This window comes from Cuculus canorus, chromosome 1 (genome assembly GCF_017976375.1).
Source record: "Cuculus canorus isolate bCucCan1 chromosome 1, bCucCan1.pri, whole genome shotgun sequence".
NCBI lineage: Eukaryota > Metazoa > Chordata > Aves > Cuculiformes > Cuculidae > Cuculus > Cuculus canorus.
In genome coordinates, this window is record NC_071401.1 from 127,500,330 (window position 1) to 127,525,770 (window position 25,441).

General features: G+C 41.1%; 1 protein-coding gene across 2 annotated transcripts in view; it reads left to right on the plus strand.

Moving 5' to 3' along the window:
• Nucleotides 1–3,996: 3,996 nt before the first annotated feature.
• Nucleotides 3,997–25,441, plus strand: part of FBLN1 (fibulin 1) — an 82,438-nt gene continuing 60,993 nt past the window's right edge. The window contains exons 1-2 of one of the 2 annotated variants that reach the window (XM_009564938.2): nt 3,997–4,501; nt 20,041–20,140. In XM_009564938.2, the coding sequence (XP_009563233.2) occupies nt 4,438–4,501; nt 20,041–20,140 (164 nt within the window). In that variant the 5' untranslated portion in view covers nt 3,997–4,437. The remainder of the gene's footprint in view (nt 4,502–20,040; nt 20,141–25,441) is intronic. The other variant, XM_009564937.2, reaches the window with a different exon arrangement.

Here is a 25,441-nt window from a genome sequence, read left to right on the forward strand (position 1 = left end):
AGCAGTCCCTAGTTATTTGAAACATAGAGCCCAGGTAGATAATCTGGTTTGGGTACAAGCATCTGTATTGCTACACATATGGTATACGCAGCTTGGACTGCTGGCATCCGCATAATTATATATATATGCATACATTTAACATTACTTATATATGTGCTTACATATATGTAATATTATTGATATAAAAAGCATTCCACATTTAGGATGGTTATATATTTCATCTGACATTTTACTTATTCTGGAAGGAGCCCTGAAACAGCTTCTCTGCCTGACTTTAGCTACAGAATGCCATCATGAGGCAAATGGCATACAAGGTGGTAGCTATGTCACCCTTCTTGACTGGACTTGGGACGCATGATTTCGTACATGCTAGAGAACAGAGCAGTCACTCAGTACTCCCACCTTCCTTTGCTTATCTATGGCCTGGCATGATGAAGGCTGGCACCCATTTAATGGGGATAGTCAGTGGTTTGGGATTTGAGAATGAAGATCAGCCTAAAGCATGGGGGAGAAACTGCGTTGTCTAAGAGGAGGTTTTATTTCAAGCTAATCCTTAACAAGAATGTGCTAGGCAAGTATAAGATGTCTACAAGCTACATTACCCTAAGGTGCTTTGATAGTCTCTGATGATGCATAAAACACCGAGTACATAATGCCAGTAACTTCAACAGGAATACATGCCCTGAGTTCTACTAAAAACTAAACTAGATTAATTTAGACTCAAAATAAGCAACAAATTTTTAACTGCAATGCTATTAACAGTTTCAAAAAAGTAGCTGAGGATTACAGTACTGAGGATTACAGTCTCTGAAAACTCCAACAAGCAAAAGCTATGTTCTAGTTCAATTAGAATGATGATACTATTCAGAAGGACAAGCAACATAGTCAGAACAGTGCCCATAAACCTTAAAAATACATTTCCAATATTAAGATGCTAATACTTGAAAACTTACCAAACTTACAATATTAAAATGATTATATGACACAGTTGTTGCTAAATGTCTATTGTACAGAAGTTTTCTTGATTATTCTATTTCTTAATTCAGAAAACATTCAGTTAGTGTTTTCTCCAGTAAAGAAGTCAATGCAAATTGTACCTTGCACATACCTGTCTTTGAAGCTAAGCTGAATGGGTCATTTTTACTCCAATGGATTTGCCTAGTGTAGAATTTGGGGTCTTACTTTTACAGTGAGCATGGTAAGATCCACACAGGCTTTTATTAATCCTTGTGCAACCATAGCAGTCAGTGAAGTATTCTTCGTGTTAGGAAGGAAAGAGGCCTATATTTTTAGTGAGCATGTTACCTTAATGAGAGCCAAAAAGTAGGTTCATTTTTTGCCAAAGGGGCCACAGACTTTCTCTTCAGTAACTATGGGTAGATTTAATTTCTGGATGAATCCATTTCCTTTCTTGCCGCATCCTTCCTGGAAACAGGGAAGACACAGCAATTTTTTTTCCCTCTCTTTTGCTTGATTTCTGGGACAGATGGGTGGAGGAAAAGAAAAACAACAGCAAAACCAAACCCAAAACCAAGCAGGATTTGGGAGCTGCTGTAAAACAGAGGAGCTGGGAGGCACAACAGCTGGGAATACGAGGCAGCTTTGTTCACTAGGCAGAGGTTGATGTCCTTACATAGGCTTATTCAGGCCACCTCAAGAATTCCTGTTCCCATGAAAACTAAGAAGCTGAAGGACAACTGTGAACCGGCTGCCATAGATGGCAATGGATTTGTTAGAGTAATTCTAAAGTCTTTGTCAGTCTACTTGTGTGTATCTACTCTCAACAAGACCCTTGGAAATGACTTGTACAATGATTTGTTATGCTGTCAGTACCCATTAATCTGAGCTTCTGCAAATGATTTTTATTCTTCTGAAGTAAAAATAAAGTCCTCATTAAAGAATTTGTTTGTTTTAAAAGCTACACAAAGGATTACAGGGCCTTTGCAAACAGATGTAAGAAAAAATGGGATTATGCAAAATGTTCCCTCTTATAAGCCTTTACTTTCCATTGACTTCCAGGAGCTTTGAATTGAGCCCAAAGTGCACGGCTTAGCTCACTACAAAGCTTGGGGTCAGTAATTAGAATCCCATGTACTTGAGGCGACTGAATGTGATTGTAGGTGAGACTGCCAATTTATTCTGGAAATGTGTATTAATATTATGCAAAAAAACCCACCCCAAACCTAGGAAAAACCTGTTATCGATCTGCACATGACCATAGCCATGATAATTTCTAGAAGTATTTATTAAACTGTTGCTTGAATTTGTCTCATTTTTGGTAAACAGCTTGTGGTAGCAAACTAAACAGGAACAAGGAATTCTTACTCTGGAGTAATAATGTCCACACATGGTGTTAATCAGGGTAACTCCATGTGTGGACAGGCTATTATGTATGACTTCACACTGTTTTAATCAAACTGGTGAACTTCTTTCTACCCGCCTTTAATCAATTACGAGAGGGCTTAAAGTAAAGTGAAATAAGCCAATATTGATCTGAATCCAGGGATTCTACAGAGGGGATTCCACCAGATCAGTTAAGCTGGTACAAATGTTAGAAAAGGCATGATCTTTGTTAATTGCTTTCTGCAGCTGCAGGAGGTGAAAAACAGTAGCTTGGAGTTTGTGATGAAACTGCCAAGGCCCCACTATACCTGATGTAAGATCTTGGTAAACTGAGTTAGGGCATTTAAGGAAGAGACAGAAATAGACATGCGTGTGTAGAAAAAGGAAGCATAAAATACACCTAAGTAAAGTCAGCCCTCCATCCTCCTTCCCCTTTTCTAACTGCCTCTTTCCAATAAAACAGATGAAAAAAAACCCAAATAAGAGTGTAGATTTGGGTCAGTTTTCTGACATCTCCTGCTGCAGCAGAGTTAGGAGGCACCACAAGAAGGTTGGTGAAGCTATATTCAAAAGGAACAAAAGGCAATAGCCCCTCACTCAGTGAGTGGTGCACCCATGAAACTTGTTGCCAAAGGATGTTTTGGGTGACAAAGGTTTACAAGAACTCATGGGGAGACAGGATAAATACCTGGAAATTCACTGGGAGCTACTAAGTGCACAGAAACCACGTTCCACTGAGGAAATGCTCCAAACTCAAAGCAGCTGGAGGCTGGGGGAGTAGTTGGCAGAACTATAATGTATGTTTTCCCTGTTCATACTCTTCCTTTGGTGACCATTTATGATCATTGCTGAAGACAGGCTATTGGGATAATTGGACCCTTGGCCATATGGCCATTTTTATGTTCTTGTGTAAGAAAAAGAAAAGAGGAAGTAACTTGGTGCAGAACAAAACATGCACGCTTTCAACTCCTACTGCCTTAAGTACTTTTTCCAGATGGACATTTTGAGGAGAGATACTAAAAAGTTGAGTTATTGAATAGTTACCACAGGAACAGTCCAATCAGAGTCCACGTGGCACAACTAAGTAAACACAAACTTCCAACTGTTTCCCTGAGTAAAACTGAGGGCAAAGTATAGCGGGGTGATGAACTCTCCATTTGTTTCCATGTGCATTTGCCTGCAAATATTGCCCCCCACATTATCTTAAAGATCTTGGCAACAGCATAGCCAACTGGGTGCTTTCAACTCTAGCTCTTCTTTTGGCCACTATCAGTATTTGTGTTCCTGTTTAAATAAGATAAGGACATTTAAAAAAAAGGGGGAGGGGAGAGAAAGAGCAGAGCTGACTGCTTCAATTGGGTTAAAATCCTCATCCTGACGTTTTAAGAGGAGGGGGAGGAAAGCAGGGAATTTTTTTCCCCAGTGAACTTAATTGAAAGATTCTAGAATATCTCTCCTTTAAAAAAAAAAATATCTTTTTATCGTCAATAGTTGAGTTGCGGTAAAATCCAAGGGAAGATCAAGAACGTGGGTTGAAAAATCTCCCCTCTAGAGGTTAAACCTTTCCTTCCCTGCTAGGTGGTTTCTTTTATTTTGGTGGGTTGTTTTTTTTTTTTTCCTTTTTTTTTTTTTCTTCCCTTTGCCTTTGTTTGTGGCTTTCTCCGACTTGGCAGCGAGAGAAGTCGCTGCTTTTCTCCTTCGCAGAATCAGTCACGCCGTCCCCTAGGTTCCCGCTGAGTTATCTGTGAAGTTTTCCGAGCTGAAGGGAGTCACTTTTTTTCCAGCCTGCGTGGGGGTGGCGGGGACAGAAGTACCAGGGGTATCCGAAGCCACAGGGTCTCAGCCTCCGAGCTGCCGTGCCGGCTCCCTTCTGCTGAGCGCTCGCAAAGCCGTGTAATTAACCGGGCACGCAGTGAATTAAATCTCTGTAAAGCCCACCGAGGCTCTGTGTGTGTGTGTGTGTGGTGGGGGGTGTCCTGCAAGCTCTTTTCCAACCGGTCTCAGGCGGCTGGGATAAAATCAGCAAGGGAAAAAAGAAGGGAGCCCGCTGGACGCTGCAGGACAGCTCGGAGCGAGCGCTCCCGCCGGCGGCCGATGGATAAGCTCGGCGGGGCCCTGCTCTTGCTCCTGGCGGTGGTGCCTTCGCTCCGGGGACAAGGTAAGAGCGGGCAGAGCTGCCCGCGCCGTCCCCCGGTGTCCCGCGGGATGCTGCGCCGCCCCGGAGATGCCGGGATGCTGCGCGCCGTGCCCGGCGAGGGATGCTCCCCATCCCGGGGGCGCGGCGGGGATGGGGCAGATGGGGTACCCCTGGGGTGTGTGCGTACCCCTGCTTCCCCACGGTTCCCCCTGCTTCCCCCCACCCCTTCCCCCTGGTGTATTTGTGTGTGTGTGTCCCACCATCTGCTCCCTGCTGTGTCCCCTCTTCCGCGTGCTGTGTTTCCCCACCATCTTCCTCCTGGGGTGTTCCCCCCCACGCCCCCATCTTCCTCCTGGGCTGTGTCCCCCTTCCCCCGGTGTGCCCTCTCCATCTTCCTCTTGGTGTCACCCCCCCCCCCCCCCTTTCCCCTGCTATGTCCCTTTCTTCCCCCTGCCGTGTCCCGTCCCCCGCCCCAACACCTTTCCCCTGGTGTCTTCCTCCTGGTGTCGTGTCCCGTCCCCCCCTTCCCCGCTGTGTGTCCCTCTCCGTTCCCAGCGATGTATCCCCCTCCCTTTCCCCTGGTGCCCCGCAGCTCCCCATGCTCTTCCCTGCTTCCGCTTCCCCATGGTGTCTCCCCCTTCCCCATGGTGTCCTCTGCTACCCCATGGAGTGTCCCCCCCCGTTCCCCATCGTTTCCCCCCCTTACCCCGGTGTCCCCCCCCTTTCCCCACGGTGTCCCCCCCTCCCCACGGTGTCCCCCCCCCGTTCCCCGGGGCCGTCCCGGGCAGGGCAGCGCCCGAAGGTGGATTCCAAACTCCGCCGGGAGCCGCTCCGCTCCGGGATGCACTGTTCTCCTGCCCCTCATCCCAGCCCACGGAGCCAGTGTCCCCTCGGGCTCCTGGCGGCAGGAGTAGCCGCGTCCCCCAGGGGCTGCTCCGGGGCTCTGGCAGCCCGGGGTCTCGGGAATTGTGACTTGTCGGGGAGGCTGGAGCCGCGCTGGGCTGATGGAGGGGGGAAATACGCTCCCCAAATGTGGGAAACGGGATCAGCAGTTACGTGAAATCTCAGCGGAGCTGGAAGAATAGCTAAGCAAAGGATGCAAGCTTTTTGAAGGCAAAATGTGAAACGTTTATGAATAATACTGTGTGATGCGGTTGCTTTTGGAAGGCAGAGGGCTGGATGCTGGCCACGACTCCCTTTCCGTATGCTGATTTTTTTTTTCCCTGTTCTCTTAATACAGTATGAAAAGAAGATATTAATTTGATTTAATTCAGTGTGGTAATTCAACGCAAATATAACTTGTAAGATATGACAAAGAAACTACTTTTCACGTGGTGATATTGCATTTATCATAGCTAACAGATGAGTGATTTTTTTTTCTATTACAGAAAACCCCAAGGGGGACGTTCAGGGTTGAGGCTTGATGATGCCATACACCAGGCAAATGTTAACATACATATGGTCTCTGTGCTAGGCCTAGCAATGGCAGATGAAAGCCAGAGAAGTACATTATTTGTTGCTATCACAGTATTTTGGCTCTTAGATTTTCATTTAGCAGACCACTTGTCACAGATGTCATAGGGTCATAGAATAGTTTGTGTTGGAAGTGAGCTTAAAGATCATCCAGTTCCACCTCTCCTGCCATGGGCGAGGACATCTCCCATTAGATCAGGCTGCCCAAGGCCCCATCCAACCTGGCCTTGAACACCTCCCGGCATGGGGCAGCCACAACTTCCCTGAGCAACCTGTTCTGATGCCTCACCACTCTCCTAGGGAAGAAATTCCTCCTTATGTTTTGTATAAATCTGCCCCTTTCCAGTTTATACACATTGCCTCTTGTCCTATCACTCCATGCCCTTGTAAACAGCTTTCCGATATCCCCGTCAGGTACTGGAAGGTCACTATAAGGTCTCGTCGGAGCCTTCTCTTCTCCAGATTGAACAACCCCAACTCTCTCAGCCCGTCCTTGTATGGGAGGTGCTCCAGTCCTCCAGTCATCCTTGTAGCCCTCCTCCGGACCCATTCTAACGGCTCTATATCTTTCTTATTGTGAGGATTCCAGAACCGGACACAGTACTCCAGATGAGGTCTCACAAGAGAGGCATAGAGGAGCATATCTTTCAGAATACTTGCTTTTGATAGAGAAATGTTAGCTGATCCTTTTAAAGAAGGATGGTCAGAACAAGGACAGTTAGAAACCCAATGTTTAATGCCAGAATCCCACAACAGCTCCTACTTTCTCTCAGACAACAGGGTACATCAGCAAAACCAGGGCTTTGATGTATCACAGTGAATGGACATAATAATTTTAATAATTCAAGGTCATTGTAAAGCACTGAATAATTTTATTTTGTAATCTTAGTGTACATTTAACCTTACCTACTGGACTACTTTTTAGGAAAATTGTAACTAATTAGATATACAAGTTCATATTTTCAAAGATTTCTGTTAACACGAAGTTATTGGTAATAAAGAAAGAAATACCTAAAAAATCTTCTATATCAATGTTGAAGTAAGTGTATGGTATAGAAATGCTTCGCCAAGTGTACTCCAAATTTGGCAATAAAAAGTATATTAGGTTTTTATTCTCCAATAAAAATCCATACTCTTAATTTCACCTACAATTTGTACATCCTTGGAATTCTGAAAACAGTACATTGGATAAAATTCTCCAGGTTGTTCAGCCTGGAGAAGAGAAGGCTCTCAGGAGACCTTATAGCAACCTTCCAGTACCTGAGGAGGCTAAAGGAAGGCTGGGGAGGGACTGTTTACAGAGGCTTGTAGTGATAGGTCAAGGGACAACGTGTATAAACTGGAGAGGGGCAGATTTAGACTAAACATAAGGAGGAATTTCTTCAGTCTGAGAGTGGTGAGGCACTGGCACACGTTGCCCAGGGAAGCTGTGGATCCATCCCTGGAGGTATTCAAGGCCAGGTTGGATGGGCCTTGAGCAGTCTTATCCAGTGGGAGGTGTCCCTGCCCATGGCAGGGGAGTTGGAACTAGATGATCTTTAAGGTCCCTTCCAACCCAAACTGTTACATGATTCTATGATTCTAAATGTCTGAAAGCAGATGAGAATTCTTGCTTAGGACACTACACTTGAAGAGTAGACTGCTCAGTTGAAATAATTAGTAGTAATTGTAATTAATAATATAATAATTACTAGCAATTGCAATGGCTGTAAGAAAGATATTTTTTTTCCCCTGCGTTTCACATGGCCTGTTTCATCTGTGTTTTGCAGGCCAGTGAAGTAATTACCTTGCGAGATCATATTGTTTAAGTGCAGGCGTTTTGTGACAGAGCCTCTGTTCCTCTGTGTGACTATACTAGTATAAAGGGGCTTGGGGCATAGAGGAGCTCTGAAGTGCTTTACTGATAATGTTGCCAAGTTACTATTTATATATATATATATACTAACACATTTCTGAAAACAGTTTCCTCATAGGCTTGTTACCATCAGTTCTCTTAATTGCTTTTCCTTACTAATTAGTCATCAAATCATCAGTATCTATTAATTAAAGTCCGCGTTCTGTAAAAACAGAATGAACTGCCTTCAGTGGAACTTCCTAATGCATGTGAATATAGATATGCACATCTATTTTTGCAAAAGTAAAGGTCTATAAACCTGATTTTTATTATGCAGCTTTGGTTTATTGTAAACATTGCATTTTTTAAAAACATTTTTTTGCTTATGATATAAACTCCAGTCTGCTGAAGAAGATGAATTACTCACATCATTATGTCTGTCAGTGTATAAATACTGAATTATGTCTGTCAGTGTCTTCAGCATGTCTTGGTACTGTAGGCACAGACAAATTAACTCACTAAACATCTGGAAACATGTCTTTTCAGGGTGAGCTTATAGTTTGTAATAAAAAAAAAATGTTCCACTGACTTTGTGGAAGGAGTTTTATTTTAAGATTATGATTTCTACATGTGCTTTTATAGCAGTAAATTCATAAGTATATGGGTGGAGGTAGGACGTCTAAAAGACTAAATCTATGCTTTCTTGCCTACTAGATAAAATCCCCCCCTAAACAACATACTACCTTAAAAATACAGTTCTAAAATGTGAGTGCTGTCTCTAAATTAGTTTTCAGTTGAATTTCTTTTTAATATCCATTTTCAGACATGACATTTTATTGCAATCAAGGAAGAGCAAGATGTTAAACTCTTGTTTTCCATTTGTGTAATTGAAAGCAGACATGTTAGTGAAATCCAAGATGAAAATCCATAAACTAGCTTATCAAGTTACTCCAGTGTATTTATACTATTCTGACAGATCTCAGGCATTGTCTGATAGCAGGTCAATGCATTTTCAAAAGTTATTTATTTATTGTTGCACGTTAGCCCATTCTGCAAGTTTCATGCCAACTTTACATGTGTCTTTAATAAATAGTTGTGTTAAGACCAACTTGTTCTGTTGTTAAGACCAACATTTTCTGAAACGAAAGATGAATCTTAGACCTCTGGGACTTGACAGAAATAGAGTTACCTGGGATGATAAACAAATTCAAGTTTGTGTTTGTGAGTTATTGACAGATCTAAAGAAGTAGGTGGCAAAATCAATTCAGTAAACAGAGATATTGTAAAAGATGGAGTATTTACTGGATATAGTAAGATATCTGTAGAGAATAAAAGGAGATGAGACAGAGAAGGTCAAGAAAGAGAGAGCTGAAATCCAAATTAAAAAAAAATAAGGGCATGGGCAAGAATTTTGATGATAGCAAAGAGCAGTTTCGTATGAAAGAGATAAAGGAACAAAAGCTTTTGTGGAAATAGTAGCAAAAAGTGATGGTTGACAGTGATGGCAAATAAGGAATATGTATAGTTAAGCAACAACAAAATAAGCAGATCATTTTAGTCAGAACAGGCAAAATATTTTGTAAAGCACTCAAGAAATGTCAGGCACATCTGTTTATGCTTACATTCAATGGAGGGAAGTAGGTCAGGTGTAAGATTTTAATAGTTAAGTCATCACTTAGAATTAAACTATGAGAGTGGGTAACATTGCTTCAAGGTAAAATGTAGAAGTGGAAGCAGAAGATTGAGAAGTCTTCAGGGTGAGAAAGAATAGAAAAATTGTCCGCAAGAAAGTCGGTGAAGGACTTGTCAGGAGCAAGAAGGAAAACAATGGAAGAGAGCACAAGAAGCAAAAAGACTGAATATGAAGGAGGGGAAGGGTCAATACAGATCAGTAAAGAGCCCTAGAAGAATGTCAAGAGTTGCTGGCCACAATATTTTGTGAACAAAAATCAGTTTAGAAATGCTCAGGGTAATGTCAGGTAAATAGTGAAATAATAGTCAAAGTACTACCTACAAAGGTGACGTGCTGGGTAATTGCAGTGAGAGGGAGAGTGTCTACAGTTAGGGAAGAAGTGTGACAGTAACTTGCCTGTTTATCAGATCAGGTGATGATTCTTGTCCTGCTGAAATCGTCTCTAGCAAGACACTGGGACAGTCCAGTAAAAGCTTATCAACAGGATGCAACAAACAGTTCTACAGAAGGATCTACAGTGCTAATGCTTTCCTGAGTACTCTGGAATATCTTTGGCTAATGCAGTTAACGAAACTTCTTGCCTCCACTGTTTTACATAAGACAGGCTTTATTCCCCAGCACTCTTAAGTTCTTTGTCTCTGCTTTGTACATAGTATTATCTACTTTAGACTTCTTAAAAGGTTTGGGAAATTGCTCTTGGGTTTCAAGTATGTGCTGTTGGATCTTAAAAAGAAACCTAATTTCTAGGTTATCAGGAATTCTCATTCAAATACTTTTCAGTTAATCAAATTAACTTAATATTTTCATTCACGAAAGCTGAATACCATCTCTGATGAAGTTTTGGGTATTTACCCCATGAGTATAGGAAGTACATTATTTTCTGGATTATGGTAGCACCCAGATAAGACCCATGTTGCACAAGTGTGTAAGGTATTCCCAGCTAAAGGGTTCACTCTTGGCTCTAATACCGTCCAAACCTTAAGCATGGTAATAAAGAAAGCAATACCTAAAAAAATCTTTTATATCAGTGCTGAAGTAAGTGTATGGATATAGAGATACTTTGCCTGGTATATTCCAGCTTTTTAAGATGTTTCCTAGGATTTACTAAGCACTGGAAGGATATGCTATACAAATGCCACCAGCAGTACATCTACTCAAAATACTTCAATCTTCTAGCTTTGACTAAATTCCAAGCTCAGAGTCCTGAATACTTCTAGTAACAATACTTTGGCAGAAGACCTGGTAGAGTGAGATATCAATTTGCAACTTATTATCCATAATTTCAAAAATGAGGAAAATCTCATGGAAGGGTTTTAGTAATGTTTTCTCCAAAAGAAAACCTTTCCTAAATCACTGATATGTGAATACATACAAAAAAAAAGGATCTTTATTTTCTCCATGCTTTGTGAAGTCTGCAGTTCCTTCCATGTTCATTAGTTACTTGAACCTTGTCCCATTGTGCTATAAGTTCTAACCTGTCTACATAGTGTTTCCATACTATTCTTTAAAGATGGCAGGAGCAGAATATTAGAATCTTTCGTAATTGTCCATATTTTTTTTATTAAGCAATAAATATTCCTGAAGAGTAGATATGTGTCACTTAAGCAGTATATAAAAACATAGCTATTCATGCTGATTTTCTGATCAGATGAAAATAGAGAAACCCAGTGTAAAATTTGTTTCCTGTAATTAGTTTTAAATGAGAAAATATAGAAATGCTTGAGCATATGCATGTTTGATACTCTGAGACTTCCTGCCCTGTCATTCTCATTTACTTCATATTTCAATTGCTTTAATATAAACATAAATACATGCATATTTTTGGACTTGTCCAGAGCTTGTTAATGTCTATCTAAAGACTGTCATTTACTACAGTACATTTTGTGTCATGGCCTTTACACAAATCAACAGGACTACGAGGAGATTCATTGTAACATCTTATATAAAACTTTCTAATTACACATTTTGTAAATATTTGAAATGAGACATCAAGAGAAGATAAAAGTTTGTTCTTAAATAAGAAAGGAAAAGTGCCACTCAACCTATCAACATGCCGTATAGTAATTTAGTTATTTGCATGGTTTTTTAACACAGGGAGGAGCGAAGGACAAAATTTAGCATCCACTTGACAGAAAGAGCAATTCCTGTTCTTCCAGTTATGAGACTTTTTTGGAGGTCCACACATGTCATCTTGGTGAAACTGGGCTCTTTAGACCACCTATGTCCATCAGAGCTGTGAATGTACCCTCTTTTTTAACATTCTTGTGAGTATGTGAAGTCTAGGACAGCTGTTACTTCTGCTAAGCTGTTTATATGACACTGACTCAGTGAACTCCAGTATTAAACTTCTCTCCATTTCTTCATATCTTCTAGAAATCTTCCCAACAGTCTTCAGTCTTCTAGTCTCAGTATCTTTCAAACTCCAGCCTCTTCACAGAAATCCAAAAAATAACCTATACAGAAAGGTGAAAAAAAATCAAGTTAATTTGAAAGGACAGAAAAGACATGGGCATGAAGTAACAGTCTTCATGTACGAGTTGCTGAACTCCTGAGACCCGGTGTATAGGAGGTAGCAACAAAGGAATGGGCTTAAACGGGCTTTTGGAGCAGACAGTGAGGTAATATTAAAAATTCTCTGTCATTAGAGACCTTGGGGCACAAAGGCACATTGCCTAGAGAAGTCATGAAATCAGCCTTACTTCATATTGTTATAAAAAACTAGGTAGAAATTGGCCTAGAAGTGATCGAATGCTACCAGTTCTGCCTGAGAGTAGTGAGTAGGACAAGAGAACATCTTGAGGGCTCCTACATCCATGCCTTTTGTGGTATTTTGATATGTATATAGAATATTTTATAGTCTTCCTGCAAAAGGTGGGGGTCATCTTTTCTCATGTTCTAGCAGCCAGTTGTATTATAAAAAAAAAAAGACTTTTTCTTTTTATTAGAACTTAGGCAAAATTAAAAAACCCACAGTAAAGCACTTAACTTTCCCCACCAGAGAAAATAAAGCAAGTTGCAACAGACCATTGGCTCCCTGAGGCCTGTCCTTATCACCAAACACAACAGCTACTTCACCACCATGAAGTATTTGGCATGAGTGATTTTTAAAGTGTCTTCTATAAACTGCAAACAGACACCTCATAAAATGAGGTTTGGCCATATCTGAAAAGTCCCCCTAATCGTGTGATGGCTGCTGCTGGTGCAACCAGAGACACATTCCCCATAAATTAGTGTTCTCCAGACCGAAAAAAATTTCCAGTAAAATGTTGGCTGTGTTAAAACCAACCACAAAACACACTAACATACCAGGCATTTCCTTTGGGGTGCTGCTACTTTAGTTAGTGTGCTAACTGCAATTCCTCAGTGATTTCAGTTATGCTGAAATAATCACACTCGGCTGAGAATTCATTTGAATGGAAAAGTTCAGACCTTTTAAACCTGTTTAGAGAGAATATCCTATTTCTTAACAGGACAGGAACTGTGAGTGATTGTCAGTCCATAAAGATCCAGTATGACCTCCACATTTGGAAGAGAGAAGAACTTTAGTTGTAAGCCCTCTTTGAGAATGTCTAGAATGTACTGGAGAGGGACAGCTGGTGATGAACACATCCTTGCCAGCTGCAGCAGATACATTGGAGGCTGCCTCCTGGCTCCTGCTATGGTGGGGATTACAAAAGGGCATCCTGGCTGCAAGTTTCATGCATTTGGTAGGAAATTCAAGCTTGTATATTCTTCAAGGGAACATGTCAGAACAACCTAGTGGAAGGACTAAGAATAGCTTACTGTCAAAAGGTGATTAATGTTACAATTGTGCTGTGTCTGTTCATCTTACCTCATCGGTACATGGGCATGTTTCATGTATCGTTTTGAGGTAGGCAGGAACATCTCTGCAGAAAAAGCTCCCATTCACCTCACTTCTTTCTCTGCGTATAAGATGGAGGAGGGGCATCTTCATTTCAACTCCAGTCTGAAGAGATCCAGCAAATACGTTATCTCAGATGGAGAATGGTAATGCTTTCCTGCATTGCTCCATTATTCCCAATTCAAAGCATTTGTTTCAGAGAAACTTATTTTCTCTTGTTTTGTCTTTATCTTTCATAGTTTCAAGTCTCCTTCACCCTTTCCTCTATACTGTGTGCTTAATCCCTAGGTTTACACACAAGATCAAGATGCAACAAAGCTGTACTTTACCATGTTAGTATATTACCAGTTGGACCTTTGACGTCAGCTGTCTTCCCTCTTGTCTAAACACATCTCTGTGTCCATTTGATGGCTTAAGTGGCAAGCCAAGAGTGTATTTGCTTGCTAGAAACAGCATTTCCACGGTTTGTTGTAAGGACTGCCAAATATTCAAGACTACAAATCCCAGCTGCCAGCATTTGACTGCCATCCCTGCTATGAGGGCAGCTGACTTCTCTACCTAATATTAGCCAGGTGGTGTTGTTTAAAGAACAATTGGTTTGGCGTAGCAGATCAGGCCAAGCACTCTTTGTCTGCTGTGAACCTGCAGTACAGTGGAGCCTTGGCCAAAACAATATGCCGTTGCTCTGGTTTTGTGTCAGGAGAGTAGAGATTTAAAGGGAGTTTGGAAGACAAAGAATGTGACTGTGAATAATATGGATGGCCAGTCTGTCATTTCAAGGATCAGATTCTGTATGTAGAGTTGGGGTTTTTTTTCAGTTGTCAGTTAGATGAATGAGCATCCCTAATAAGAGAGTTTTCTTGACAGGACAAAAAAGGTTTAGTCATAAAGCTACGCTGTGAAATGTGAAGGTATTTTTCTTACTGGATGCTAAACCAATGCATGTCTGTTGTAAGCATGAGTTTCAAAAATTCTGGATGATGTACTGTTACTGAAACGTGTTTGACTAATGCTGAGCTTTCACAGAGTCCATCTGCTGCCTATATCTGCATATGCTGGAAAGTGATAATCGTGTTTTGTTCTCTCACATTCCATAGTGCTGAGCATCTTAGAGAGTAAATTGAATGCAGGGCAAGACCTGCACCACATTTTACAAATGTGATTAATTAATGTCCTTGAAAGATTGAAAACAGTTTAATAAGGAAGTGTGTGACTTTGACCCTTTGACCCGGACTGACTTCCAAATCCATACCCAACTATAGCTGGTTATGTAGACTGGAAAGTCTATGAATTCGCCAATCACACCCCTTATTGCACTGAAGAGATGGAAAGCTTTACAAGCACTAGCTTGATAAACCTACCTAGGCTCAGGTGTAGCTTTGGTTTGAAATTATCATCAGCTTTATAGCTGTTCTGTAGATCAGCACTGAGTAATGAACAGCTATCTAATCCTGGATTGTATGTAGGCTTTTCCATCACCATCATCTGTACAGAATAGCTGCTATTGTAGACTGTTACTTAAAAAATCTGTCCCTCTTTGATGTAGCTGGAGTGCTACTGCCATGAAAATTATCCAGTTGTTCTTACTTCTGCTAAGTTTTTGCACAATTCCCAGAAACAATTCAGGGTTTCTCATTCCAGGAATCATGCTTTTGGGTAACATTCTTAGGCTTATCTTTCTTTTGCAGAAAATATTCACTGTAGCAGCTGAATAAGCAATTATTACATCATAGAAGTCTAAGGTTATACAGATTTTAACCACATTTCTTTCTTTGAACTCCCACACAGTATGGCAATCCTGTTAAGATTAGCAAACTACCTTTTTGTAAAACAACCATATGCTCATACACATTTTGTCTATGTAAGCATAGTTCATAGCTAGCGCGTGAATGCACCACGTACGCAAAATGTTTTAATCTGCAGGACCTTTAATCACGTCTCATGTGATAGGTTTTCTTCATGACAGCTTTTGTAAAATTAGAGATCTGAGTTACAGTTGTTTTTCTGCTGACCTCTTCCCAAGAGTCCTGAAATCTCTCTCAGAGTACTATATATTACCACCTTAGCATCCTTGCTGTTATCATACTGACATGACTCAGTTATTTTGGATGCCCTGCTGCACATGCTTTTTTTCAAGGGCAATGCATTGATGAAGCAACATTTCATTTTATCCAAAATAGACTTGATTTTCTCAAGTAGCTAATTAGTGTGCAAAATTAATATATCTGAGTGAAAAGGAAGTAAACATGCTACCATCTTAACGGATCTTGGATTTACCTTCATATTTTTCTGTCTCATATTACCGAAAAGCTGAACAATTGCTTCACAAACTTACGAAATGGACCAGACAGTGTATTCTTACAACTTTTCTGTAGGCCTTCTCCCTCCACATAAAAGGCCATTTTTCAGCTGAACACAGACAATATCATCAGTCTTTCCTGGAAGTATTTTGTTTCTTAGATGACTGAAATTTCGCTGGCTGATTTGCATGAAACATTATGCACTTAGCAAAGCAGTTGACAGGGCACCAGGCTCATAAGTGCAGTACTGGAATTTCTGTTGGCTTGCTTGGCACTCCAGCTCTGAGGGTTACCACGAGCTCAGCATCTGCAGTAAAAGACATGTAGTTGATTTAAGAGAAAAAAACATGCTTTTCTGCACAGTACGCGAGATTCTTCAAGGTGTTGTAATCAGAGGAGTTTCTATAATCTTTTCCCACTATCCCATCCTTTCAGACAGCCTGCATTACGATCTTCTAGTAATGAGAAGCTGAGGAGAGGCCATGGCACCCACATCTGTTGGTCCCCTGCAGAGGATGTAAGGAGGCGCAAATAGCCTCAGCGTGAACTGCTTGCCCACAGATTTCCAAGTGGGAGCCACATTAATAGGCACATGTACAGTTGAATCCACAACACTGTAAAAATACAGTTATGAGATGATATGTCTGTCCTGTCTCTAAATACTCATTAGGAGTTGTTAACTCCTAATGCCAAAACAGTGAGAACTGATTCCTGTGTGATCAGGAGCTGATACTCAAAGTGGGACACACGTACTTTCTGAGATTTTGAAATAGAGATTTGTCCACGAATGACCATATTTAAAAGCAAACTGCAAAGCTAAGCTAGAGAAAATGTTTTTCGCTGTTTTATTATTATGTTTTAGAAGAATGGCTTTGAGGGTGGAGTTGGATTTTTACTGCTTGTTTTTCACTTCCCTCTATTCTCAGGAGATTTTTGGCAGGATCTTTGGAGGATATGAATTGTGATGTCACCAAAAAAAATGAGCCTGAACCACAGTTCTCCCTCAATGAACTATCCAATTCTTTGTCTGGATGCACTCCTACAGACGAGCTTGCTTAGATTGGCCTGCTTTGAATTCTTGAGTTATTTGGTTGGAGTAGAGGTGTGTTGCCAGAGCTGGAAGGGAAGAACTGGTGTCTAGAGCCAGGAATTGTCCTTTTGGGGAGGAACTTGGCTAAAGACTCCTTTGTACAAAGCCTTGCAAAAACCTGCAGCCAGCTCTGCTCTTCAGTTAAATGTGTATCATTTTTCAACAGTTAAGATTAATGGCAGACAACAGTACTAAAAAATACTTTTATTTGTAACACATTGTATGAAATTTGATGCATATAATGTTTGTTAGCAGTACACTGGCAGATACAGAGCACCAAAAAGGGTCCCAAAGAAATCAGACACAAATTCATGTCTTTCACCACAGACAGATGTTTATTTACGAGACTGATTTTCTCTGTAGCATTAGCTTTCAGACACTGGCATGATTTCTGGACACACTGAGGAATTCAAGAGAAATATTGCCTTGACTTCATAATGACAGAATTTTGACAATTGTTTGGGATATGTAAGTAAGACTAGAAGGGTGGCCTAGGTAATAGAGTACAGTGCCCTGTTATAAACTAACATTTAATATAATTCAGTTTATAAGTATAATGATTTTCTTATTAAAAATGTTTGGTTTACTTGATCCCATAATTCTGACTATTGTTTACTGATGTAATATTTGTTGACAGAATCCACACACTTTCACAAGCTTTACTTATCTAGGCTCGAATGGTCTATTTCTTCCAGTTTCTCCTCTTATAATAGAACACTGATTCCCCTGACCATCCTCCTAGCCTCTCTTTGCACATTTTCCATTTTGATGTAATCTTTCCTAAAGAGAGAGAGCCCAATTATGCTCAATACTCCAGAACTTTACACTATAGAACTGATAGCTACCTTGACAGTAGCCACCTTAAGATGATTTATACATTCTAAAATATAATTTAATTCTTTCCTTTTTGTTTAGAGTTGTTGGATTATAATCACTAGTTGGGAATATAGATTGTTTACTGCAAACAATTGAGTTACTGGAGGGGGTTATCTTCTCTACTTGCATTCAGCAGCTTTTTACTTTCCCACATATGAAGATCTGTCAGCTGAGTTACTTACATAAACTATCTGATGTGTGTCAAAGTAAGTGTGATCATAAATTTCTGCTCATTTTGGTAACTGCAACATGTTAGGAGGTGGATACATGGACAGGTGGACGGAGGCTCTAATCACCATACATCAGGAATACCTGAGGAATGATAGTTTTGTAACTGGTATAGGGAGAGCCAGAGGAGACAGCTGCTTGTCCTTACTGGGCTCTACAGGAAGTAATTTTGTGAAGATGGATGCTCTTGAATATAATGTTGCTGCTTGTTGAATTTTGCTCACTTTAGATGTGCTTGGAGCAAAACTAAGAATAAGACAGACATGTGAGGCATTTTATGATCCGGTGGAAAGAGATAATCTGGGAATGACCAGAAGGGGAAGGATCACCTCTCTCAGCCTGCTGGCAGTGCTCTATCTAATGCAGCCCAAGATGATTCTGACCTCTGTGAAGATGTGTTGCTGGCTCATGATCAATTTGAGATCTACCAGGAGATTGAGGGCCTTCTCTGTAGAACTGTTTTCCAGCTGGTAGCCCCCCGGTGTGTACTGATGCACAGGGCTTATTCCTCCCCAGATGCAGGACCATGCATTTCTCATTGCCCACTACTCCAGCCTGTTGAGAGCCCTCTGGATGGCACAACAATCTGGTGCATCAGCCGCTGCTCCTAGTTTTGTACTATCTGTGAACTTGTCGAAAATGCACTCTTTCCCAGTGTCCGGGTCAGTAATGGAGATGCTGAACAGTGTTGGAACTAATATTGACCCCTGAGGTACACCACTAGTGATTTGTCTCCACCTGAACTTTGTGCCACTGACTGCACCGCTCTGGGCCCAGCCACTCTTCCTGTTTTGTCTCACTCACTGTCCACTTACCCAACCTGTACACTGTTCGCTTATCTATGAGGGCATTATGGGAGACAGTGTCAAAAGCCTTACTGATGTCAGGTAAACAACATCCACTGCTCATCCACCAAACTAGGCACCTCATTGTAGAAGGCAGTGAGGTTGGTTAAGCATGATATCCCCTTCATAAATCCAATTTGACTTCTCCTGATCACCTTCTTGTCCTTCATGTATTTGCATGTTGTTTCCACGAAGATTTCGCCATCACCTTCTCAGACAGTGAGATCTACCAGCCTGTAGATTCTGAGATCTTCTTTTGTCCTCCTGAAGAAATGGGGACATTTATTCTCTTTCATTTTTGGGGAACTTCTCTCATTCACCGTGATCTGTCAAAGATAGTTGTGAGTAGCCTGGCGATGGCATCAGCCAGCTCTCTCAGCACTCATGGGTGCAGCCTGTCAAGGGCATCAGTCAGAAAACTTATGAAACAAAGAGAAAACATTAGAAAGTCACCAGTCTAGATAATCAGATGTTTTTTTACACACATTGCATGTTTGTTATGCAAGGTGTATTATGGTGTCTGGACTACAAGATAATAGGAAAATGTGACTCATGTTTTATTCCAAGATCTGATTCACCTGCTGTGCTCTGAACTTTTGCACTTGGAATATGAAGCAAACCTGTAGTGCTTGCCAGTTCATTAACAGTATTTAGTTTTGTTAAGTTAGACTTTTTCAAAAATCATACTCTACACAAATAATTTTCTTCAGCATGATTTTCCATTTAATTTCAGGGTTGATATCAGTTGGTATCTGTATTAATTTTACTTTCATGTGTTAAGTGATCAAAATACCATATACCTTTCTGTCTCTCTGTACAATACTTCTGCATTTACAGACAAACTTTTGGGTAAAACAGATTAATTGGATAATAACTGCAGGAAAAATTAGTTCTGCAAATTAACTTGTAATGATAGTCATCTGTCTTTCATATCAGACACTGATTTATCCTGCATTCTTCAGAATTTTAAGAGGTTGCTTATTGCTTCTGTTGCTTTTGATAGTAAAGGAGTGCGACTCAACAAATCCTTTTATTGTGCAGGATTCTACCTATATGAACTGTTTTCTACTGCAGTTATCAGTCCCTAGGCTGTGTATTTATGTGGAAGGTTAAAGGTGACTGCAGTTTGCTTGCACCAAGGAAGGCATACTTCCAGCGGTTGGACTGATTGCAAGGTGCTAACAGATGTTTTATTTGGCTATGGCTGCGTTTTGGATGAGTACATTATTCTGTGTGTAGATTAAGGGAGGGGAAACTGAACTGACTCTCTTTTGTTTCATTTAGTTTTTAATTGGGAGGTGCAATGCCATTTACTAAGTTTGTATTAAATATATTGCGTTTTTCTTTCCATTTCTGCAGATCTTTCAATGGAAGAATGCTGTGACAAGGGTATTGAATGGGCAAATAAAAACAGAATATGTACTTCTCTACCATTAGTATCGGAGTCCAGAGAATGCAGGTATATAGTTATATATTATATAATAAACTATAGTTTATATTTTCATGAAAAACCATGGGAATGGCAGGAATGAAAGCTGATTTAGAAGATGAACTGCTCTTAAATCCAAGTTTTTCAAATCCACATCTAGCCTTAGGGAGTACCTAATGAGTGCCTACTTTTCTTCCTTTCATCCTTTAAATTTTGCTGTTGGTCTAGTGTAGAGTGACCCAGCTCTAATCTGATTGACTTGTATTGTCTCTTAGTCAGAAGTTTTCCACTGAACTCTACTCACAGGGCTTGGACTCTGCCTACAAGTCAATACATCTCAGTGTGGCTCTCTTAAATGTCAGCGAAGCTTCTTCATTTTATACTGATTGTGAATTTAACCTAGTGATGGTCTGAATTCTTGGGCAAAAGTTTGTTAAGAAAAACAGATCCCATACATGAATAACCTGTGGATTGAATATGTACTTAAGTATGTACTTAAGCCTTCTAAAACTGTTTCTCCTGTGTGGTGCCACATAGATATTTGTCTGCAGTTCTTAGTTGAATTGCTGTGTAGTGGAACTTAAAGGTTAAGTCAAGGAGATTCCTAGTTATGTAACGTGTCTGACTTCTGTCAAATGTATTTGACTGTAGAAAATAGTAACCCTTACCTTAGTTAATAAATAGATTTCTTAATTCTACTGACATTTAATAGGATACTAATTTCCATTATATAATCTAGCAAATGAAATAAATAAGTTAAATGTTAAAATTATTTGCATGGTAATGTTTTTGTTATACTGAATCTCTTCTATGGTTGGAGTATTTGTATTTTTTATTTCAGTGGTAGTTTGTGTTATGTTTGCTGTTAAATGCACTTGTTACATTTAATTTGTGGAACTAACAATTTGTGATTGTTAATTTGAGGGGCAGTTTCACAGAGGACTTTATATTTAAAACACGTTACATTGCTACCCTCTACCTTTTCAAATGGATTGCGAAGTGATTTAACATTGGTAGTTGTTGAAGTGTTGGATTGATTTTATTACAGGAAGAAAGTGTCTTACAGGCAAGTCTGTCCATGTTTTCTGGCTATTGCGTTTGTATTGGCGTTGAAAGCAGTCTCTGATGCAGAAGAATTGACAGATAGTACTTAAATGCCAATTTAGGAAATACTTGAAGACTCAGAAGAGTTAGAGACAAAACAGAGGCAGGGAAAAGAGAAAACAGATTTTATTGAGCAATATGGAAGTGAGAATCTTGATGATTTAATGATGATTTGATTAATGTGAGTTGTAATTGTGTTGTAAATTTTATTTATTCTTTTAAAGATTGTCATTTCAGAGTCTTAAGGACTTCATAGGAACTGAAAAAGGCTTACTTATACTTCATACAATCATGGAATCGTAGAACAGTTTGGGTTGGAAGGGACATTAAAAAACATCTAGTTCCAATCCCCCTGCCATGGTCAGGGGCACCTCCCACCAGATCAGGCTGCGCAAGGCCCCATCCAACCTGGCCTTGAGCAGGAGGGGGCATCCACAACTTCCCTGCGCAGCCTGTTCCAGTGCCTCACTATCCTCATTGTGAAGAATTTCCTCCTTATGTCTAATCTAACTCTTCCCCCTTGCAATTTAAAGCCATTCCGCCTTGTCCTGTCACTACATGCACTTGTAAAAAGTCCCTCCACAGCTTTCTTGTAGGCTCCCTTGTAGGCTCCCTTCAGGTACTGGAATGTCTTCTCGGAGCCTTCTCTTCTCCAGCTTCTCTTCTCCCAACTCTCTCAGCCTGTCCTCATAGCAGAGGTGGTCCAGCTCTCGGATCATCTTTGTGGCCCTTCTCTGGACCTGTTCCAACAGTTCCATATACTTCTTCGGTTGGGGATTCCAGAACTGGACACAACAGTCCAGATGAGGTCTTACGAGACTGGAGTAGAGGGGCAGAATCACCTCCCTTGACCTGCTGCCCATGCTTCTTTGGATGCAGCCCAGGATACAGTTGGCCTTCTGCGCTGTGAGCACGCATTACTTGCTCATGTCAAGCTTGTCACCAGTCAACACCCCAAAGTCCTTCTCCGCAGGGCTGCTCACAATCACGTTGTTCCCCATCCTGTATTGAAACTGTGGATTGCCCAACCCAGGTGTAGGACCTTGCACCTGGTCTTGTTGAACCTCATGAGGTTCTCAGAGGCCCACTTCTCCAGCTTGTCCAGGTCCCTCTGGATGACATCCCATCCTTACAGAGTGGTAACTGCACCACTCAGCTTGATGTCATCTGCAAACTTGCTGAGGGTGCACTCAATCTCACTGTCTGTATCACTGATGAAAATATAGAACAGCACTGGTGCCAGTACAGATCTCTGAGGGACACCATTTGTCACGGATCTCCATCTGGACATTGAGCCGTTGACCACTACTCTCTGAAAGTGACCATCCAACCAATTTCTTATTCACTGAACAGTCCACCTATCAAATCCATATCTCTCCAGTTTAGAGAGAAAGATGTCGTGGGGGACCATGTAAAAGGCTTTACAGAAGTCCAGATAGATGACACCGATTGCTTTTCCCATGTCCACTGATGTGTTCACCCCATCATAGAAAGACACTGGTCAGGTGGGATTTGCTCTTGGTGAAGCCATGTTGACTGTCTCAAATCACCTCCCCGTCCTCCATGTGGTTTAGCATAGCTTTTAGGAGGATGTTTTCCATGATCTTCCCAGGCACAGAGGTGAGGCTGACAGGTCAGTAGTTCCCAGCATCATCTTTTCTATTCCTTTTAAAAATAGGCACAATGTTGCCCTTCTTCTAGTCACCAGGGACTTCTCCTGACTGCCATGACTTTTCAAATATCATAGAGAGTGATTTGGCAACCACGTCAGCCAATTCCCTCCGGACTCAGGGATGCAGCTTGTCAGGTCCCATAGACTTACATATGTTCAGGCTACCAAGGTGGTCGCGAACCTGGTCTTCCCTTACAGTAGGATCTGTACTCCCTGGTCTCCATCTTGCTGTTTAATGACCCAGGAGGCGTGAGGAGAGCTTCCCTTGCCAAGTTCAGCTCCAGCTGCACCTTGGCCTTCCTAACCCCATCCCTTCACAACCGGGCAGCATCCCTATACTCTTCCCAGGTTTGCTGTCCCTGCTTGTACTGCCCATGCAGTTCCCTCTTGCTCTTCAGTTTGACCAGCAGGTCTCGACTTAGCCATGCTGGTCTCCTCTCTTCCCTGTCTGATTTCCTGCATCTGGGGACTAAGCGCTTTTATGCTTTATGGAAAGCACCCTTAAGTATTTGCCAGCTCTGTTCCACTCCCTTGTCCCTGAAGACCGTTTCCCAGGGGATCCTACTGACTAACTCCTTGAAGGGCTGGAAGTTTGCTTTCGTAAAATTTAGGGTCCTGACTGTACCCCTCGCCGGTTCCATATCCCTCAGGAACTTGAACTCCACCAATATGTGATCACTGCAGCTGGCTTCATCTAGCTGTTGTGCATAACCAATATGTGATTAAGAAAATCATAGTGCTACAATGCAAATCAGAAATGGGTAAAGGCATATGTTCTATGAGGTGTGAGCAGTTATTGACAAAAAAAGAAGGGCATAAATGCAGTTCAGTTGCATTTATTAAAGACTGCAATAAACAAACATAGCTCCTCCTGAAACTTGGCTTCACTCTAAAGATTAGTGAGTAAAATTGGCACCTTTGACTACTTTCTTCAATGGCAATATTATTTTACTCCAGTTATGATTACGAACTGGCGTATCTGTGAGAGGTACAGAAAACTCACTTCATGAGACCATTACAGACACAAAAGTAAGGGCCAAAGTCTACTCCTAAATGCTGCTGTAACTGGAGCCAGAATGGAACAGTGAGGAAGCAATATCCCATTGCAAGCACGTGAGAGTTATGACTGATTTTGTGCATTTATCCTGCTGCATAGAGATGCAAGTGAAACCAGGTTCCTTGCACGTGCTGAGGTCTAGTTAGATGAGAATATGGCACAGGATGCCTTATTGGTTATACATTTTCAAAAGAACTTCCTTCCTATTTCAACCTCTACATGCAGTGGGAGCTGCTGGAGGACAGATATCTATCATTTATGTGACTGTTTAAATCCCAGCTGGATCTTTTGAATGTCTAGTGCAGGACAGTGTTGGACAGTGTAGATTATCTGGCTTTAAGTGCTCTGAAAAACCATGGCCTCTTGGGTCTACAAACCCATATTATTTCATGCCAGATGGAGCTGTTTGCCCTGCATATTTCAGCTTGGGTTTGCAAGTTTAGCAGTTAAACGCAGGGAAAAAATATGTTGTGAAATGAGCAGGTTTGATGAAGTTGCTGAAGTAAAAATTATTTTGTGCGGTTACTTTGCAAAGATTGAGCAGCACAGAACAGAGTGTGTGTGAGTACTTTCCCCAACATGCTTTACAAGAATTTACATGCCACTTTTGAATCCTCTGCTTAGAATAGTAATAACGTAACATCTCAGATTCAGTCCTTCCCTCAAAGCAAGCTGGCTGCTAGAGTTGCTTTTGCTTTGCTTTTGTTCGGTAAGGAACAATCTGCCTTTTTGAACTAGAATTCCACCCCCTTGATGTCCTCCCAACCCCATAAAAAGCACACTCATAGTAATCAAGAAGGGGTTTCGTGAAAGCACTGATGTTCTCATATCTACCATGCATACTAGGAACAAGCAGATAGTTTTGAGTTTCAGCATATTTTTAGGATCTTTCCCCCAAAGAGTCTTGTGGTTCTTGAGGGATTTGCCATTTATGTGAGCGCCACTTGCTGAACGTGGTACAGTTCAAAGTGCAGGTGTGCTCACTTTCTTGTCCTATACCACAGGTGAGACAGCTCTCTGTCTGAAGTTCACCTGATTTGGTAAGCTCTCTCAGGCTACTGTTACTGAGTTGCATTTAAGTTGAAACAAGGCTCCTGGCACAATGTCCAGTCATATCTGCAATCTATTATTGTGGTTGGATTTTCCAAAAATATGTACACCTCATTGTATTACCACTCTGGAAAATTAGAGTTTTTTCTCTGTGTGTTCGTGACTCAGTAAAATGTGAATGTAAACTTCTAATGAATGCTATCTTTGGCTGTCATAACAGCAGCTTTTTGCTTATTCATCCATTTTCTTGTGATTTGGTTACACTGAACAGCAGCTGGAAACAGCTGCCATTTATTTTTGGAACCTGCCCAATAAATCTTCCTTTCAAAATGAAAAGTTTCCCCTGCCCAGATTTCCGAGCAAGTGAACATTATTCCTGGGCTAATATCTTCAGCATGAGAACTGCATACCTCCATGAGAGAATTGCATGCCTTTAGCACAGTGTAAA